General features: G+C 30.4%; 1 protein-coding gene across 8 annotated transcripts in view; it reads right to left on the minus strand.

The window, feature by feature from the left end:
- The window catches only part of Hus1-like (Hus1-like checkpoint clamp component), a 28206-nt gene extending 17307 nt beyond the window's left edge, over window positions 1-10899 (minus strand). Inside the window, exons 1-6 of one of the 8 annotated variants that reach the window (XM_076477104.1) lie at window positions 10592-10899; window positions 9351-9435; window positions 6127-6254; window positions 4124-4300; window positions 3007-3114; window positions 157-231 (exon numbers count right to left, since the gene is read on the minus strand). In XM_076477104.1, coding sequence (XP_076333219.1) covers window positions 157-231; window positions 3007-3114; window positions 4124-4300; window positions 6127-6254; window positions 9351-9402 — 540 coding nt within the window. In that variant the 5' untranslated portion in view covers window positions 9403-9435; window positions 10592-10899. The other 7 variants (XM_076477103.1, XM_076477107.1, XM_076477110.1 and 4 more) reach the window with 7 other exon arrangements.
- Window positions 10900-20327: the final 9428 nt, after the last annotated feature.

The following is a 20327-nucleotide window of genomic DNA, read 5'->3' on the forward strand; positions in this document are numbered from 1 at the left end:
AAATTTAGATAAATTTAAAAGAAAGCTTGATACCTATAAGATTAACTTTAGAAGATGCAACAGTCTAGACTGACCAATAAGTTCCTTTTTGTCCCCTAAACATTATGCTATGTTAAATAGGTAATATGTGTAAAAGAACAAAAGATCTATACTTACAACATAAGAGCTCAAGTTTTTCATTCGGTCAATCACATTTCTCACAGTTTTCAGATGAGGCATGTAAAAAGAAATCTAAAAATTAAAATTATTATTAATGTGTACATATACATACAGACACACAGGGTAACATTTTTCTACAAAGAAAATTACTTCAGATACATACTTAAATCATCTCACAAAACAGCTTTTCTTGACTACCATTGCCCTCTGTTGGTGCAAATTTTCAACACATGCCACTAGCCTTCCACCTACTGCTTCTACATATCCACATGCAAATAATCATATAGCAGCTCTACACCAATAGGAGCATAGTACCACTCTTATCATAGCCAGCACTCTCTTTGTGTCTACACTAGTTAATTATTTCAAGATTGGTCCAAGGACCTACACCTAATGTCCTGGGTGGGAAATGCTTAAAGAGGTAAGTATCAATCAGAAATATTTTTTTCAGTGTAGGAAAATGCTAACTTCTGATATAAAATTTTACTTTCATTCACAAAAAACTAGAATCCCTCATCTACTTTAACCTCACCAACACCAGATAGAAGCTGGAACAGTCCATCAAATCTGTGGTATATAGAGCATCACCTACCCCATCACCTTGAAATGGAAATTAGTGTGGAAAAAAAGTTTATGTATCACAATCCACCTCTATTTGTATGGATTTCCAACACAACAAAAACCAGATCCACCAGGAACCAACATCTAACAAATGGTAAGGAGAGAGGGTCCCTCATTTGTCATCCAGTCTGCAGTAGGAGGAGGGACTTCAGCCAGCACACATGAGAGGACTTCCCTAGCTGGTTCATCTACAACCTACACTGGACCTACTGGGAATGTACATCTGAAGGATAGTAGGAAGGAGTAGTGTCTCAGCCTGAAGGGCAAAGTGCTTCAACCAAAACCTGGCAGTATCTGGAATTGTAAATCAGGTCTACAGTAGGAAGAGCACATACCCCAGTGACACCTTCACAATCTCACCACCCTACTCTCATCTGAGAGGTATGATTCACCACTCAGGAGGACAACAGAACTCCATGGTCTGCCACCCCAACAGCTAGGAACTGGTAATTGTAAGGACCCCCATACTCCATGAGAAAAAGGGGAAGAAAAAATTTACTGCAATAACCTATTTTGAAAAGCAGAGCTACTATGCCAACAGAGTTTATGAACCAAAATCTGTCAGAATTTGGAATTCTCTATAAGGTCCACAGTAAGAGGAGACTCAGTGCCATGGATCATCAGAAATGAGAAGCAATCTCTGTTAGTCCATGAGTGTTTGGTCTGAGACAAACATATTTATGAAGCAAAAAACCACTAGGAAAAACTACTGGTAGTCCTACAGAAGAGCCCATCTCTACAGTGTGCATAACCCAAAATTATGACCTAATATCTTAGTCATAGATAACAAAACAGAAACACAACCAACATCTGATGACATCTGGAATTTTGCATCAGATCTGCTGTAGAAAGGGTAACAACGTCATTAACATCGAGCATGGTCACAGAATGTACAAGGCAGATTTTCAAAAAAAATATACCTGGTCAGAAACCACTTGCCACAGTGTGGAATCCACAATAAACTAGGAAAAAGGCTCCTGAAAAATAAGTCTGAAAAAAACAACAACATCACAATACCAAAATACAAAAATTAAAGAAATGGTGCAAAAGAAAAATTCAGTAGTAGAACAGAAATCATTAACAAATCTGCAAGTAAAAACCAGCACATCTATACAGTACTACTGCCAATAGAAAAGTAATTAATGGGTGCAAATGTGAAAAGAGTGTTGTTTACAATATGAGTAGTGTCACACTCCTATTGCTGGAAAGCTATTGCATGATCATTTGCATCAGGATATGTAGAAGCAGGAGGTGGAAGGCTAGTAGCATGTATGAAAATTTTGCATCAACAGAGGACACCACTAGCTAAGAAAAGCTATTTGCAAGAAGAGGTAAGATACTGTATGGAAAGTATACACACACATGCACATGTATAAATCAGAAAATATATATAAATGCAGAAACTTTGCTCCACAAAAGTATAACTTGATAACAAAGTGTACATAACTACATATTTAAAAACATATAGTTCTCAAATACAGAAATGGTTGAACACTTATTACTTTTTTCTGAAATAAACTTCTCAAATAACAAACTTCAAAATGCATATATACAATATATATAAAAAAAACAGGTAACTTGAATTTGGAATGTGTCCAATTTTAGCTTTCTTAGTCCTCTTTAAGGATCTTTTATTAATGAATATATTCTTGTACATTAACCAGTTATGCACTAGAAAGTATCTCCACCACTCAGAAACAGGGATAAACTAACCAATCATAATACACCCTCCACAAACTACCAAAATACTACTCTTTCGACATATAAAAGTGATTTCAGATTAAACTTGTTGCTAAATAAGAGAACCAGATAAGTTTAATCACACCTACCTACAATTTTCATGTAAATTAATACCTGGTATTTCAGATGAAAAGATTAATTTAACCTTATTCATACTCTGAGAGAAGCCTGTATAATGTAAAACACATTCTTAAAAATAATAAAGAATCAGTTTGCTTTATGTTTTGTAAAAGCCTTAAGGAGAGATTGCATCAGCCTAATTAAATTACTCAGTATGAAAGAGGTTAATACACTTATATACACACACACAATTGGATAAATGATGATAAATCCACATTTTCCCTTATAATACACATACAAACACGTACATGTATAAATATATATATATATACACACACACACACACATACATACATATATTAGAAAATACATACTATGCACATAAATAACATATATTGCATAAACAGAAAAAGTAATACAACAAACATCAAAATCGGGCATTCTGGGTTCTTGGAATTCATCCCAAAGTCTACGAGGAATTACAGCTACTGGCACATCATGAATCACAATTCTTGATGCTGAGACCAAGGAAGGCTATTAAAAAATAGCAATAACAGCAGCTTTGAAATAGACAAAACATGAATTCTTATAAATACATAAAAGCAACAAAAAGTGAAAGAGCAACAAAAATTTTATAAGGTGAATAAAACAAATAAATGAGGATATATTTGAATTTCTGTTTGTTGGCACAGGTTTTGCTGAATTTCACGAACTTTAGTGTCATCTGACCAACACTGTAATATTTAAAAACACTGTTAATAGATTTTACTGAGAAACACTGCTGTCAAAACTCATTTACACAGTGCATGCTCGTCTGTTCACTTCACATCTTGGGGGGGAAGGGTAACAACTTACATCCATCACTTCACTTTTTTGTAATTTATAATAATTAAGAGACACCTAACAAATAGTGAAGGATGACTGAATAAAAATTCTTCACATGAGCTAATTTTATCAACCCTTATTTACAGATGAAGAATGGACAATATCAGAAAAATAACTCCACATTTTTCTTTCTAATTTTGTGGATGGTCTCAATTTGAATTATTAGTTATATAAAAGTATATTTAATATAGTTAATTGGAAACTACAAATATGGGTAGTTATTATAATAATAAAAACAACCCTTAAAATGTGCTGAAAGTAACAGCCAAATTCCTCTTGTTGCAAGGTGACAAAGCAAAATATCCACACCTATGCACACAATGTTAAACTAATGTTAACACTTACATATAACTGAGAAAAAATGGCCAGGCATAGCATTAAAACAAATGAAACTCTGTGGTTTTTAGTAATTACAGTGATATAATAACTAGTTAAAATGTTGACATTAGATAACAATACACAAAATGTACAAAAATTAAAATATTGACAAATGCAAATAAATCTTTTCAGAGGAAAGATTTAGTATGTTATTTATTAGGTTATTGAAGATGTTTATGGAAGATGTAATTAACTAAAGACAAAAAAATGTTCATTACACTTTTTTACTTCTAAACAACAAAGAATATACCTGGATTCTATTCTTTTACATTCTACTCACCAACTCCACTTCTACAGTCAAACAAGGCACATGTTTCTTTGTTAACTTGATCTTCAAAGATTTTGCAGAATGTGCTGATTTTAGTGCTCTTAATAAGTTTTCAGTTGTCAGTTCCAAATAAATCTCATTGTTTTCTGCCGACACACCTTCCATATTGTATTCATTAAAAAAACGATCCTAAAAATTAATCAAATTGATAATTAAGTTAAACAGGTCTAGAACCAGTAGTGCTCAAATTTATGTAAAATAATAAATTTTCTTTAAATTGTCTGATTTATTCAAAAGTTCTTTTCATGAGATGATTTCTTATTTGTATTAATTTGCAGTGCAATTCAATACCTGATTAAAGTTAAAAAAACACCTGAATTCAGTAGAAGAAAATCACTCCCTAATTTGCAAATAATAATTATTTTTATTTTATATTATAAGAAGTAAATAAACAAAACACCACCTTATAAAAATAATTAAACAAGAAAGAGTTGATCATAAGAGTGTGTTATGTGTGCATGAAAAATATTATACAAAGTTATCATTGTTTATTAAAATGTTAAGGCTAAACTCCCTTATACCCACAAACCTCTTCATATATACCTATTACTTCAACTCTGTAAAACGGCATTCTTAAACTGAAAATCCAGCCAAGCAATTTGAACAGGAAATTATAAGCTATTTTATCAGCGAGTTGGACTCACTACTCTTACAATGAATTATTATAAACTGGATTGACTAAAAAAGAGAATAAAAACAGTCTTTACAAATGAACCTTTTCTTTATTGTTCCAAGTACTGTTTATTGCTGCTAAACTAACAAAGAATAAGAATACAGAGTAAAGCAGAAACACAGCACTCAGATCCTGTTATTCCTTTCAGCAAAAAGTAAAACAATACATTTTAATTTCATTCTGATTAACTTCATACATTGACACAAACATGATATCTAGATATTTACATTCAACACATTTTAGACTGGTCTACATTTGACGAAATCTTCAGTTAGAAACACATGTAAGTTCAAGACTTCTCGACAGAAATGAATAAAAATCCTATAACCTGAGCACTTTTAATAAATATTTCTAAGTTTTTTGTGATTAATATCTATTTACAGACCATAACCTTCCAAATAAACTAATTTTTATTTGTTCAGTAACTTGCTTATTGTACTCGCATATTTAACATACAGAAAATAAGATTTACACCCAATCTTCATAATTGCCTATTTGTTGTTTCATATTTTAAAGCATACATAATACTGTGTTGTTTGAAGCACCTCAACATACATTTATAGATCTGTTTCATGTTCCTTTTGTTCATGGAGGGTTTTGTGTCTGATAAATTCAAAGAATGTTAAAGAATTTAAAGAATTATTTCCTTTTTAACAATGATGTATTAAGTATAATAATAAATGTTAGCTGAAGAGAGCTTAACATATTATACAAAATAAACATATTAAATATATTTGTCTCACTTGTTACAGCTTGCAAGTGAGAATGAATACTTATAATGCATGAACAAAATTTTAAATCAATATTGACATTGAAATATATAAAAACCTTTTTTATAGTTTCTAGTTTTTGTGAAAGTAACAATTCTCCTGTTATTCTTTTTGTGAATACAATGTTTATCAATAAGTATGTTGTTTACAGTCTAAACCCTTTATTAGCATGACAATAAATGATGCATGTTAAATTATCTCTACATCTGTCTAAAAATATCTAAACAGAACTTGATTATTATGAACAAATGTCTATGAAGAAGTTACCTGAATAATTGCTATCTAAAAGCAGATGTAAATTGTTAATTCTATGGTTGACTGTTGGAATTCAGTAAGGTTCTTATTTATTAATTATAACCAATATTTATGTCTGTTTTGTACTTAATCTCCCTGGCTGATAATGAAAATTACAATGTTCCTTTTGTAAACTGATTTCTATGAATTAAGTAACTTATAGCCATTATCAGGTTCTTACCAATCAATTCTTAATGTAAAAATGTTACCATACAAACCTGACGTAATGAACACCACATGCTTGTTCCACCATTGACAACCTGTTCATTCAGTACAAGAAAGAGATGTGAGGAAGAAAGTCGTAAGGCCACAATTTTTGCTACTTTGGCAACAGTTGCAACAACCTCTGTAAAATGTTTTTTTTATTTTAAAATATGAAGAATTTTTTAATTAAGAAACAATTACTTAATGTAATTTCATAGTATTATCACCAAAACTTTAATGAGATATTTTCCTTTTTATCAATTTAAAAAATTGTTAAAAATAATAATACACCTAAATATACAGAGCCAGCCCATCCTAACTTATTTTAGTTAAAAATTTAGCCAACAAATATTTAAACCATATCTGTCTATTCATCATCACAATATATATACATATACATCTGGTACATAGCAAACTTTAAATGTACCTGACATCAGGCGAGTTAATTTATATTTTGGTTTTTATGCAATGCTTGTAAGATGTGGCCAAAATAATACTACTAACCTAAGTTGTATGATCTCAGAATATGAGCAGTAATTAGCTATAAAGCAATCCTTAAATGACTAATACATGGATTCAGTTAGATACTCTATATATTATTGACTGAGACTGTTGAAGATTGGAATTTTATTAATGACAGTGCAGTGAAGTTATTAGACTTTTGGCAAAGCTATTTGATGGTAACCGTGAATTGGCATGATCAATAATCTGTTAAATGGTTCACTGTCACTAAAAAAGGCATAATATTGGTTTTATTTTATTTCTGACACACAAGTCTCACAACTAGCATTAAACAATATGGCCAATAAGGTGATCAAGCCTTGCATCACTAAGCATTGGTACACGGAGCTCATGCCCTGATTCTATTTGATAGAACTCCAAATCCCAAAATAGAAAGCCATAATCGATGTCACACTGAAATATCAAAAATTCCTGCACTTAAGGGCTTCAGCCCCAAATCTTTTAACCACTCAAATGATGCCTTTGCATGTATGTATACATACACACTTTTTTCTTCCCCACACACACATTTATATATGTTGTAGGTAATGAGTTTCAACCTTCTTGTGTGTGCACAGATACTTCAACATAAGAAAAACTTTTTGTTTTGCTACAAATTAATAAGGCACCACAAATGGCAGCATAATTCTTGTTTTGTAATACTGTTACAATACAAAATGCATAATGGATAGGGACTGAAAATAACTGGTTGGTCTGAAGATTTCTGTAAAATGTCAAAGAACCACAATCCCACTTAAGAATGCAAAATAATCCATATCTAGGATATCAATGAGATTAAGATGACATGTAAACCTAATCTCATGTATCAGTGGTCTCAACCTCAAAAACCTCTGCAGTAGTGTGAATAATAATCCAATCATACATAAAAGTCCCATCTAGCAGTTCAACAAAATACAATCCACTGATATTACTATTAAAAAGTTAACAGTAGAATCACATGATGATAGAAAGATAAGCCATATTTATGTAGGTTATAATGATTAGGTTAAATAAAAAAAATATACTTTTTTTAACAACATTTCACACAAATGCTCTTTGTCAAACTTTGTCAAAGTATCGACCCCTAAGATACTTCATTGGTAACAAGGATCCAGTTTGACTGGATTCCACTTATAACAACTTTCTCCTAATCATTTTACAATCTAATTTACTTGTACTTCTTCAACCCCTTCTTATCAAAATGTTTAATGACTTAAAAGCATTAGACATTAAAAAGGTAAATTATGTTTTAATTAAATTATGAAAAACACAAAGTTTAGGATACAAGGAAGTGACAGAATGCTTAGTAAATTAATTAAAGGATATAATAATATCCTAGCTTATTCAGAAATTGTATGAAATCACTTGCTTACAATTCCATAGTAAAGTAAAGAAATACTCAAATTAGGAGAAAAAAATGCATACTGGAAAATATTTTATCTTTTACAATTCATCACCTGAAATGTTAATACTTCTATTGCCAGTAATACTGAGCATAAATTAATATTTCACATATTATATTAACCTTCATGAATATCCACTTAAATCTGCACCTGTTTTAAATGTGCAAGTTATACTGGGAACTTTAAAAAAACTTTCCAAGTCGACAATAAATTTACATAAAGCACAAAAAGTAAATTTCATATCACTTTGAAATGAAATTCTTTGTCAATTAGAAAAGAAGGTAATTTATCAACATGTTGATTACAAGTTAAAAGTAGCTATGGCATTTTTAACAGTTAAGTGAAATGTATTTTAGCCCATATAAAACAATAGTTCTATCTGTGATCACTGAAGTTTGAAGAGCACTAAATAAGACATGTAATTGTCCTTGTATTTATCAACACTTCATGGGATTTTTTTTATGAAACAATCTGCAAACTGAACCTGGAAAGACTAGCTTTCATAATGCATAACTTATTAATATTTTATATAGTAAAAGAGATTTCAAAAACATGGTGAATGCTATGTTATTGTTTATGTCCCAAAACAGCATAGATACATATTTGCACATAGCTGATTACAACAGTTTCACTGGCATTTAAAACTTGGAATTAACAAAGACTACAATTAGATTTTCTACAAAATCTTATAGTATAAGTCTATTTTAGAATTGTTTGTAAACAAAAATATATCTGGGTGAACAACTCTTAAAATTATAGCAAGCATGCTTATTTCCTGTACCAGTGAGTCAGCCACACTTTCCTCATTAATATGAAGTATGAATGTAAACATTTGAATGGTGTAAAAATAATGAATAAGTGCAGCTGGCTCAAGGACTACTATTTATAACAAGGATCACAACATAATGAACAGAAAGCTCAATAACATCTACCCCATGCTCCTAACAGATTGTGTTGCCCTTAACTACATATGTATAAAGATACATATACAAGTGTATCAGATACTTGTTTACTCCTATATTTTTTTCTTTTGTTTTTTATACTTACAAGTATATGATTTATTCTTGTCAGTACTTACATCTTAGTACGAATTTTATAAAACTGTGGAAGATTAATAGTTTTTTATTCTCTAGATTCAAGGCAGTAAACTTTAATCAAACTTAACAATTTTTAAATAACAGGGAATATTTACAATAAAATCCACTCCAAAATTTTAAAATAAAACTAAAATTGGGATTGTATCATAAAGTTCACACTAACTTTTATTAAACATTTTATACTAAAAAGTTTTACTTGTAAACAAAAGACTGTCAAAATATATTTATGTAACTCACTTGTAAATTGCTGGATACATATTATTTCAACCATCTTTCCTCGGAACTTCATCTTGGATGGAGCTGAAAGTTCTACTAATACAAACTACTTTAGGGGGAGAGAAAAATATGCTATATTATTTTTATGCTCAATCCATTGTTGAAGATTTTAATAGTTTCCAAAATACCAAACTAAATTACTTAGTAGCATTGCTAGTTCTTTTAAACTATTTATTATACAAGAATTTCTAACACATCCTACAGGCACACTTTACAGTGTAAACAGCTTCTTACAAAATTATTTAAACTAAAGAACAAATGTTTATACTATCATTTGTAACGATAATGCTCAAGTGAGACAGGAGGGCAAATTTCTATTATAATATACATGCCAAACATAAATGATGGAGGTTACGAATCTAACTTGTCTAAAAATTATTAAGCTTACTTACTATCTATTATTCTTAAATACCTAAAGTAAAAACCAAAATATCAAGTTACAAATGTGAAATAACCAAGTATATGACATGGTAGTAAAAGTAAACAAAACGTTTATGGTACAGAACAAGTTATAATTTGTAATCTAACACACAAGTGATCGACTTTTATATACATTTTTATTTTGTTTGGGTATGCGACTTTTTAAAAACGCAAACGCAAGGACAGGTTATGCTGGAAGTGAAACGTAAAATATTCAATCTTTACCCAAATTAATAGTACATCTCTATACAGTATAGAAGCTGATAACCAGTCATAGTGTGAGCAGAAATTATTTTTTAATCATGAGTTATAACAATATGGAAAGGTTTTGTAATAATAACAAAACATTTAAAAAAAGGCCCAAACTATCTATTTAGTTACGTCATAAACTTGTTTGAATTTGCACTAATAGAGAAATTATAATCTACGCTATTAGTACTAGAAACTATATAATTATTATTAACATAGATTAGCCTTTGTGTACACGACATACAATAAAGTATAAGTAATTAATTCGGGTAAAATAAGTTTCCCTCTACTTTCTTTTGAGCTTTTAGGTTTTATTGCATTTCAAAATCAAAATTCAATTAACGTTACTATCGTTAATAGTGGCACTAGTACAAAAGCTGGTAAGACTTACAAGTAAGTCAAACGTTTATATTTTGAGTCGTTAGAAGATACATAAGAAAGAGGAAAAATAAAATTTTATATATTTGTTGGAGCAAAAGAAATGTTTTATGAAACATTGAAAGAAATGCGCAATATTAAAGTTTCTAACTCACATTTTCTTTTTCTTTTCTTTTTTTGTATTAATATCATTACAATGCTTTCCCGAAATATTAGTTACTTGTTTTAGAGTTGAGCATTACAGATGGCGTATACTATACAAATACAAATTTCCCGCCTCATTTTCGGTCATTTTAAGACACAATGGTTAAAACAAATCCTTACATAGATTAAACCCGTAATGGAATATGCATGTCCAGTTTGGACATAACACAAAAACAATTACAACTACAAAATTCAATCTCAACTTCATCCACATTCATGCACAAGTATGCAAACATAGAGACGGTATTTGAAAGACTATTGCATAATACACTAAATTATTATAATAAAAATTGGCGTAAAACTGATTTATTATGTGATCTCGATGAACATAGCCCTAAATACCTTTCTCCTATGAATATATATTTAAGAAACATAAATCAAGCTGGCCACCATGCACTAGACCCTTAAAACTAGTATAATATTCATACTTTTTTTTGTATTATTATTATTTTTCTCTCTTCCTTTTTCCTTTTTCGTTAAACACATATATAAATAGATTTTAAAAAGATAAAAAATAAAATAAATAAGAGTAATAATGAAATATATATATATATATAAAAGAAGAAAATAAAAAATAAATAAAAAGGGCAAATCAAGACACTACATGAACATTGCCCTGAAAAGAGCCGGAGTACTCTGGCCCAATAGCACTATAACAACAACATAGCAGTAGCCGACATGAAAGTTAGGGATGGAGTAAGAGGTCTTGTGTACCTGACCCTCCTGGGTATCTAAAATTCAACACAGCGAACAAATCCTTCCTTTCTCAAAAAACATCTTTCAATTTTGAGGAAATATACCAGATCCGATATATACATATATATATTGTATATTTCTGATTTTCCACGAAAGTAAATATTAAATGTTTATATTGCGAAATAAATGTCTTGATTCTTTAGTTGAGTTTTAGATTGTTCAATAACTTACTTTACTTAGAAAAGTTACAAATTTTTGCAGTTCATTTTTATATTTCATTATCTATATGTTTTCTTTATCATGTTTTGTTAGCAGATTATTTGGCAACGCATTCCACGTATTTTGAAATGTTATTATAAGTTATGAAATACAGTCATCTGCAAAAGTGTATGAACTGGCCTGGCATGGCCAGGTGGGTTAAGGCGTTCGACTCGTAATCCAAGGGTCGAGGGTTCACATCTCCGTCACACCAAACATGCTAGCCCTTTCAGCCGTGGGGGCGTTATAATGTTATGGCAATCCCACTATTCATTGGTAAGAGAGTAGCCCAAGAGTTAGCGGTGGGTGGTGATGACTAACTGCCTTCCCTCTAGTGTTACATTGCTAAATTAGGGACGGCTAGCGCAGATAGCCCTCCTATAGCTTTGCGCGAAATTCAAAACAAACAGTGCATGAATTAAACATATTCAAAGTCGCTGTAATTAGTCGATTGACTATTTTTTGTTATATTTCGTCTAATTTTTAAAATACTGATTTCACTTTCTTTTTATAATTGTAATTAAATTTGTATGTTATAGCATAACAGTTAACTACAAAATCTATTACGTAGATAGTCAGAGACTATATTAGAATATTATAAATCATTGGGTTAACAGATTTTTTGAAAAATTGAAAAACTGTTTTCATTTTGATTTATAGATTAACATTGTTATTTGTTTTGTTGGGTTTTTGGGCTCAGAAAGCTACACGAAGGCTATTTGTGCTAGCCGTCCCTAATTTAATAACGTAAGACTAGGGGGAAGGCACTAGTCATCACCACCAACCGCCAACTTTTGGGCTACTCTTTTACCAACGAATAGTGGGGTTGACTGTAACATCATAACGCCCCCACGGCTGAAAGGGTGAGCATGTTTGGTGACGGGGATTCGAACCCGCAACCCTCAGATTATGATTAACGCCTTAACCCACCTGACCCTTAAACCAGGGTCATAAAGTTTGTAACAACTTAATATTTTGTGTTAAACAGTTGGTACAATGTAAGTTTCCATGAAAACATGGAATTATCTTTTATTGCACACTTAAAACTTAACATTTTCAGTAAAAAATGCAGTTGCAATAAATATTGATTATAAAAAATATTCATGCGTTTTATAACTGTATTCACCAGATGCTTTTACAGCTTTTTTATACTATCATACTGAGATTCATATAACCAACTTTACGAAGTAAAACGTTCCAAATCAATGATGCACTCTGATGGTTAAAATATTTTTTAATCTTTCAATGAAAACATATGAACTACGTTTCTTTCATTTAGTAAACTTATAGTAGTGTTTTAACAATTTTTCTGTAACAGTACTGTAATTCAACATTTTACTTTTCAAATCAGATTTCACTCACTTTTAAGCGTTTGTGAATAATTATAGTTTTTACCCTGTGTTAGTCTTCTGTAAAATTTACCATAGTCGCTCTAACGGGCTCTGAGTGGACCCCATCATAAATTAATATTAAAATATTTAAATAATTATAAACTATTAGTTTGGAAACTGAAAACACAAACACTCAAATAATAAATAAACAATTAATATAAAATGTTTCTTTGTTTTTTTAACCACCTAAACTAAGTGTAACAATTTAACTGAAACTACTGAGAACAACAAACCTGTGCGTGTTTCTGCCTATCAGTGCTGATGTTTACAAAATATTTGGGTCCATGAATACACCAGAAGACTAATACAGGATTAGGTTAAAACTGTTAACTTTAAAGGAATTACGACTAGAAAACGATTTTAGCATTGCTAGCCAAAATTATTATTTGTTACTAAATTCAGATTTGTAGTAAAACGTTTTAAATGCTTTTCCCTTTTTTAATCCGAGATACTAACTACAAAGGTTTAAAAAATGTTGTTCTGTACTTTAAGGTTTTAAAACCCATACTAGCCATCTTGAGAATAAAGTGTTACTTCAAGTGGGTTTCTTGTCATCACTAATAACTGCAAAACCATACAAGTTTATTATAAGGGGAAAAAATGCTTTGCATTAAGAAAACAACTTGAACTATGTATGTGGTATGCAGTCATGCGTTTATTACTCTCTTGTATTCATATACAATATTTAAAGCATTTTCCACATATACAATTTTAATATACAAATTGATCAAGGCGGCTTGTTAAGTTCCTTTTTTTCTAGCCTACCCATTATTCTGTGTTATTCACCTATGATATCACGTTTTGTCTTTCTGTGGGAAAGGTTTATGTAAAGTTCTACATACTGTGTTTGAAAATAGCAGACAGTAGCCTCTCTCACTGATAACTCAGGTAAAGTATCAACATTTTAACATGAAGCGTCAACAGTCGCATGGACGGTATAATTGCTCGAGAATATAGAATTGTTGATTTGTGCATATAATGGTATTTCCTTCTCAGAATAAGTCACATTTAACCACAATCTCAACAACTTTGAATTTTTTTAACAAAATCTACAACAACATTAAGGTGCAATCCACTATATTACATGGTATACCTTGATTTTCAGACAGCTTTTGATAAGATGCCACATAAAAACTTGTATAAAGCTTTTTCATTTACACCAATGACACAGATAAAGGAATGGTCAATAAATTACTTAAATTTGCTGATGATATCCAGGTCTTGGGTTTTGCTGGCTGTAAAGAGGATGCTGCTGTTTTACAAAAGGATTTAGATCATTTAGTGAATTGGGCAAATACATGACAGATGGGTTTAATCATAACAAATTCAAGATAATACATGTGGGTTATCATAATTTGAATCATAAGTATAATTTGGTTGAAAATAACCTTAACAGGGTTATGAAAGAATGGGATCTTGGTGTATAGTTAATCACTTTTTAAAGCCATCCAAGTAACATACTGCAGGTTGTATCTACAGAAATAGTGAAAACAAGTCTAAAGAAGTTATAATATTGTACAGGTCATGGGCTATGCCACATTTGGAATACTGCATTCATTCTTTGATGCCTTACCTTAAAAAATGGCATTAAGTTGTTGGAAAGGGTTTAAATGGTGCCTGGAATGGATAGGTTTTCATATGAGGAGAAGACAAAATCTCTCAAACTGTTTTCTTTGGAAAAATGAAGAATTATGGAAGATCTGACTGCAGTGTTTAAAACTGTAAATGGATTAACTGTGTTGATACATCATTTATTTCATACTTAACAATGAGAATAGTAGGGCTACTAGGGAACACAAATTTTGGCAATGTGGGAGTCATCTTTAGTTAAGACAGTTTAAATTTTTTTACAGCATGATTGGGCTTTGGTTGCCTTCGGATGTACCAGAGGCAGTAAATCTAAAGTGAGTTTAAGAAAAAACTTTAATTATATGAATGATAAAGACTAGCTTTAAGATTTTTAAAAATGTATTTTTTTAACAGTTTAAATGATGTAACAGCCAAGATGGACCAATAACTCCCATGCTGTCCCAAGACATTATGTTATAAAGATTGTTTCACTGTGTTTTATATTGTGTTCCATATTTTTTCCTTTTTCAAACTTAGTCAGATTGAGAGAATTTGAAGTTACTTTAATATATTTTCTGTTAGAACCCTTTGTTATTCAGCAAATCCTACCATGTCACAACTACAACGTTTTACATATATAAATTACAAATGATTAATATACATATGGTCTTGTAGCAGATTTTAAGAAACAATTTATAAACCACAGTATTACATGCTGAAATGAGAATATCTAGCCAGAAGAAAAAGGATGTCCATTGCATTTACAATTATAAACAGTTCTGCCTTTTCACAATTCCCAATTAAATAATAATACATAATTCATGAACAAACTCATTTTTAGCAGATTATTATATTTACTCCATAAACAAGTGTATAAAATTACATCCATGAAAAAAATTAAAATTATAAATGGAATCTGATATGTAAAGTGAATTGAAGTATCAACTGATATACAAAATAAAAATGATCTTAAATGATTTTATATTCTCATATAATTTGACGTTTGTATTCTAAGAGTTTTACTTTTAGAATAGTTTAAGTGTAATTTTAAAATCTAACTGTACAAACTAAATACAATTTTCTAATACTGAATAACAAGAAAAAATACACAAACAATTGATTGAACAAGGCAGTGTAAATTTACATTCACAAATAATAAGCATTTAATGAACATCATTGACTATTCTCTGTTAACTGAATATAGGTCTTTATGTTAAAGTATGTTCAACATTGCCATTATATCAAAATTGCATTTTATTATAAAAACATGTTTTGCACAAACAAAACTTTTATATAATTAAAGATATATATATATCCTTCATGATTTACATTTCTTCTGCAAGACACTTCTAGATGCAATGTATTACCATGAGAAACAGTGTATGCTTGTGTGAGATTAGTGGAAAGTTTCTTGACTGGTTAAGCTCCATCCTTGTCATTCCTTCTTCTTCTACTTTGGCATATAAATGTTAATGAACAATTCTACTTACTGTGAAAGTTCAAAAAAAGGTTGTATATTTTGTTTTGGTTGCCCACTTATGTGTTCTTGCCACTTTTTAAATAAATCCAAGGATAAATTCTGACAGGTCAAAAACTTCACTTGGTATTTAAGGACTACAAAATGAATATTTCCAACACTTAAACATTCTTATTTTGAATTATCCCTCGAATGTCCATGCCAGTTTTCATATAACTCCACAGGTCAATTTGGAAAGTCCTATTCCCATATGAAGGATTAAACTTTAAAAATCTGAATCTAAATATAAAAAAAACATAAAACAAAGTCCATAATTTTCAATAAAATATGTGATGTTTTATTAATTTTATTGTCAAGTAACATGCAAGCAGAGATGAATTTAGAAATGATGATCATTAAATTATTTTCCTGCACTGCATGGATGAATAGTTAGAAACTTTTCTTCTAAACAAATCTGTAAAAAAGGTAATAATGTAAACAATTTAAAGAAGCTAAAATTACAAGACAAACTCTAACTCATTTCCACCATTTGTGTTATGTATGAAGTATTGAAAATTCTTTGAAGAATATCTGATGAACAAAAATAAAATTGTTGTAGTCCCAATAATTTATAATAAGTATGGTCATTCAAGTATTCCTAAAGGGAAAGTTTATTAACTGAAAATATTCATGTACAATTGTGTGGTTTTTACCATAAATGACTCTGTGGGAAACAAATTAACAATAAATTCCAGAAGAGAGAGCACAGTACAATTAACAAAATTTAAAAGCTGCTTTCTACATTCTTTACTGTACTGTTATAGTATATAATCATACTACATATAAACAATGTTTCAAATATGTATCAAGATAATATAACCTAATTAATTTAGTTATCAGCATAAATTTGATTTCATTTATGATAGTTCCTGACGAACAAAACATTACTTTTATAAGGTTTCATTCTGATTTAAAGGGCACTAACTGTGTGAAATAAGGCTGATTACAGGCAATTTCTTTATGAGATACATTTTTTAAACTAAACCAAATTTGCTATAAGTAATGGAAGTCTAATACAATTTTTACATTACAGTTTTTACTTTTAAGTATAAGATTTTAGATATTTGTGCAAAGTTATACAAAGGTCATCTTAACAGCTTCCTCAAATTTTTAACTTGCATACTAGAAGGGCAGCAGTTGATCAACAGCACCCACAATCAACTCTTCAGTCATCCTAATTGAACAATGGAATTTGACCATCATTTCTATAATGCACCCATGAATCAAATGCATGGAGTGGGATTATGCAGCAATGGGATGCAAAGTACATGGCCATGCTTATTTACTCATCCCTCCATGAGGTAATATATATTTTACATTCATCAATAAAAGAAAATAAATGTTTGTGTAAAAAATAATAATTTTTTGAAATGTCCTGTTCAAAAACAAGTAACTTGAAAATAGACTAAAAATACTGTTTAATTTTAAAGCTATAAAACACTGCATTTCATATGTCAAAAAACTTGAGTGCAAGATCACGGAATGTGTTTGTGGTAATCGTTTTCATGTTCACTTGTACATCAGATCAAATTCTACAATATTAAATATCATTGAGGCAATTTAGAATAATACTTGCATTACATTTGTACAAAAGTCTCACCTCCTACCCTTTTTCTGGAACATTTCTTTTTTTCTACAGAATAAAACTGTGATTATAATTATATGTAGTTAAAGTGGTAAATCACATAATACAACAACTGGAATTTTATATGAATAACTTGTAAAATTTTTCCTGATAACTTATCTAAGAGTAGCCAATCCAATGGTAGAAAATATTATATATTATTTTACAAAGTACATATCACTTTAGAATCCAACTTAATTATGCTAAATTGAATATACTTCCTTCTGATAACACAAGCTGGTTCTCAATGTATTGAAATGGACTTTTAATTTGTGACACAAGGAAGCAAACCTTTTATGTTTAATAATTGCACTACATTAACATTTTGAAATATTACAGAAGAAGTGATGTCACAGAACCATTCTGAACTACTATAAATAATTGTTTTTGGCTTTTAGAGTTGCACATCAGATTTTATGTTAATATAGATATTTACAACTTACTAATTTTTACTAAAGGTGCAACAGTACAGATTTATTGTATCATGAAGTCGTAATCCAAATGTATCGATAAATTGTCAAATACAATTTATGTATCTTCAAGAAATTTGGCAAGTAAACATTACAAATCTTTTGTACAGAAACAAAATCAGAATTAAGTACTACATATTGCCTTCTTTTATCACAAAAATTACACATAAAGTAACAAAACAAATTAACAATAAGAAAATAGACAGATATTAACTTGTTTTTTATTTTACTTCTCTTTCCAGCTGCTATTTAGTTGATGAAACTCAAGAATTTGAAAAATCACTGTAAGGTGTGAAGTACTTAAACAACACAATGTTACTAGCATAAATAATAAACTATAGACAAAATTGTGAAATTTTGTAACAAACCATTGTTAAATGCATATTCCACTGTAAACTAGAAAGGTGATACCAAGATGAATAATATGTACCACAGAAATTTACAGAAATATTACACAATAAGTTTAATAATCATATTTTAATTTGCCAGTAGTTCTTTACCTATCAGCTTTGACTTCAGTGATTTAAATATCACATTTATGAATCACCTTATTCAATATTAACCTCAAATCACTTGTCCATAAGATATCTTCTATACAGAAAGTTATCCTTGTCCTTGAGTAAATTAAATATTTTATATACTGTATGTTGCACATTTAAGTAGCTCTATTATCCTATCCAATACTAACTAAATGTACATATTTAGTATATACATAAACAATGTTGCAGTTCAGAAAAAGTAATTTTCAAACAATCTTTAATAAATTTTATTCAGATTAACAAGTGTCTTAATTCGATTAGCAAATTACAATGTCTCAAATTTATGTAAGGAAAGGGAAATGCTGATACCAAAACTATAGAGTAGGTAACAACTTAATTTTACAAGAATGTAATAAAAGTTATAAATACTTCACCACTAGTTGATTAAAGATCTATTATTGGAAATATATTAAGCATTTGTCAACAATGCCCACTGCCAACTCGTGAGTTATTCTAATCACATAGTGGGATTTGATTGTCGCTCATATAATGTGCCCACAGTCTTAAAGTGTGGAGTGTGTTTTGTTTTCTTTTGCACTAGTAAACAGGGCACAAACCTCAAATCCACAGTCCAGCATACTAATTACTTGGCTGTGCTTTGCCCAGTGATTAAATGTGGTAATGCACTTTAAATTATATTTACTGAAGAGTAAAATAGCAGCTAAATACAAACATGATTCTCTATAAAAGGACATTACACAAGTTTAATTTACCATAAATTTATAAATTATTTACCTTTTACAGTTAAATAGCTTGTAAAATCTGCAGCTTTTAACTTTTAATGTTATTTATTAATGTGAAGAAGAAATTTTATATTTTATAAAGACGTTTGTACTTTCCATAAAATAAGCTTTACAGTATAATATGAGGTCTGATCAAAAAAGTTCCAAGACTTCTTTTATTACAGGTGCTAGTACAGAGGCAGTGAGCTTCACTGAGGTGTGTACAAAGCACAAATAGTGATCTATCCCACGAACAAACCATTTCTCCAGACCTTATACCCATGTTGCCAAAAATGTGTTCAAAGACAGACATATCTCTTGCCCCTATCATAATAAAAATGGACAGAAAAAAAGAAGAATGTGTTTGCATCATGTTTTGTGTGAAAAATGGTAAAGGAGGAACAGAAATCCTTGAAATGTTAAGAACTGCCTTTGGTGATGACTGCTTAAGTAAGGTTGTTGCTTATCAGTGGATAAATTGCTTCAAGATGGCTGGAAATCGATCAAAGATGACCCACATTCTGGGTGACTGTCGACATAGTCCATTGAAGAAATCGTTGCAAAGGTGAAAGAAAAAATTTGAAGCGATCGACAGTTAACTCTCCGTGAAATTGCTGATGAACCAGACATTTCCTTTGGATTGTGTCAGGCAATTTTAACTGAAAAACTCTACATGGGTCGAGTGTCTGCAAAATTTGTTCCAAGGCTGTTGACGAATGACCATGCCCCCTGCTAGTGAAGCGGTATGTCTCCGGATTTACAACGCTAAAATCAGGGGTTCGATTCCCCTCGGTGGGCTGAGCAGATAGCCCTTTGTGGCTTTGCTATAAGAAAAACACACAGACGGATGACCAAAAGTTTCACCTTCCACAAGTGTGTGATGATCTGAAAAGAAGGCTAGA

The sequence above is a fragment of the Tachypleus tridentatus genome, chromosome 13, assembly GCF_004210375.1.
Source record: "Tachypleus tridentatus isolate NWPU-2018 chromosome 13, ASM421037v1, whole genome shotgun sequence".
Classification (NCBI taxonomy): Eukaryota; Metazoa; Arthropoda; class Merostomata; order Xiphosura; family Limulidae; genus Tachypleus; species Tachypleus tridentatus.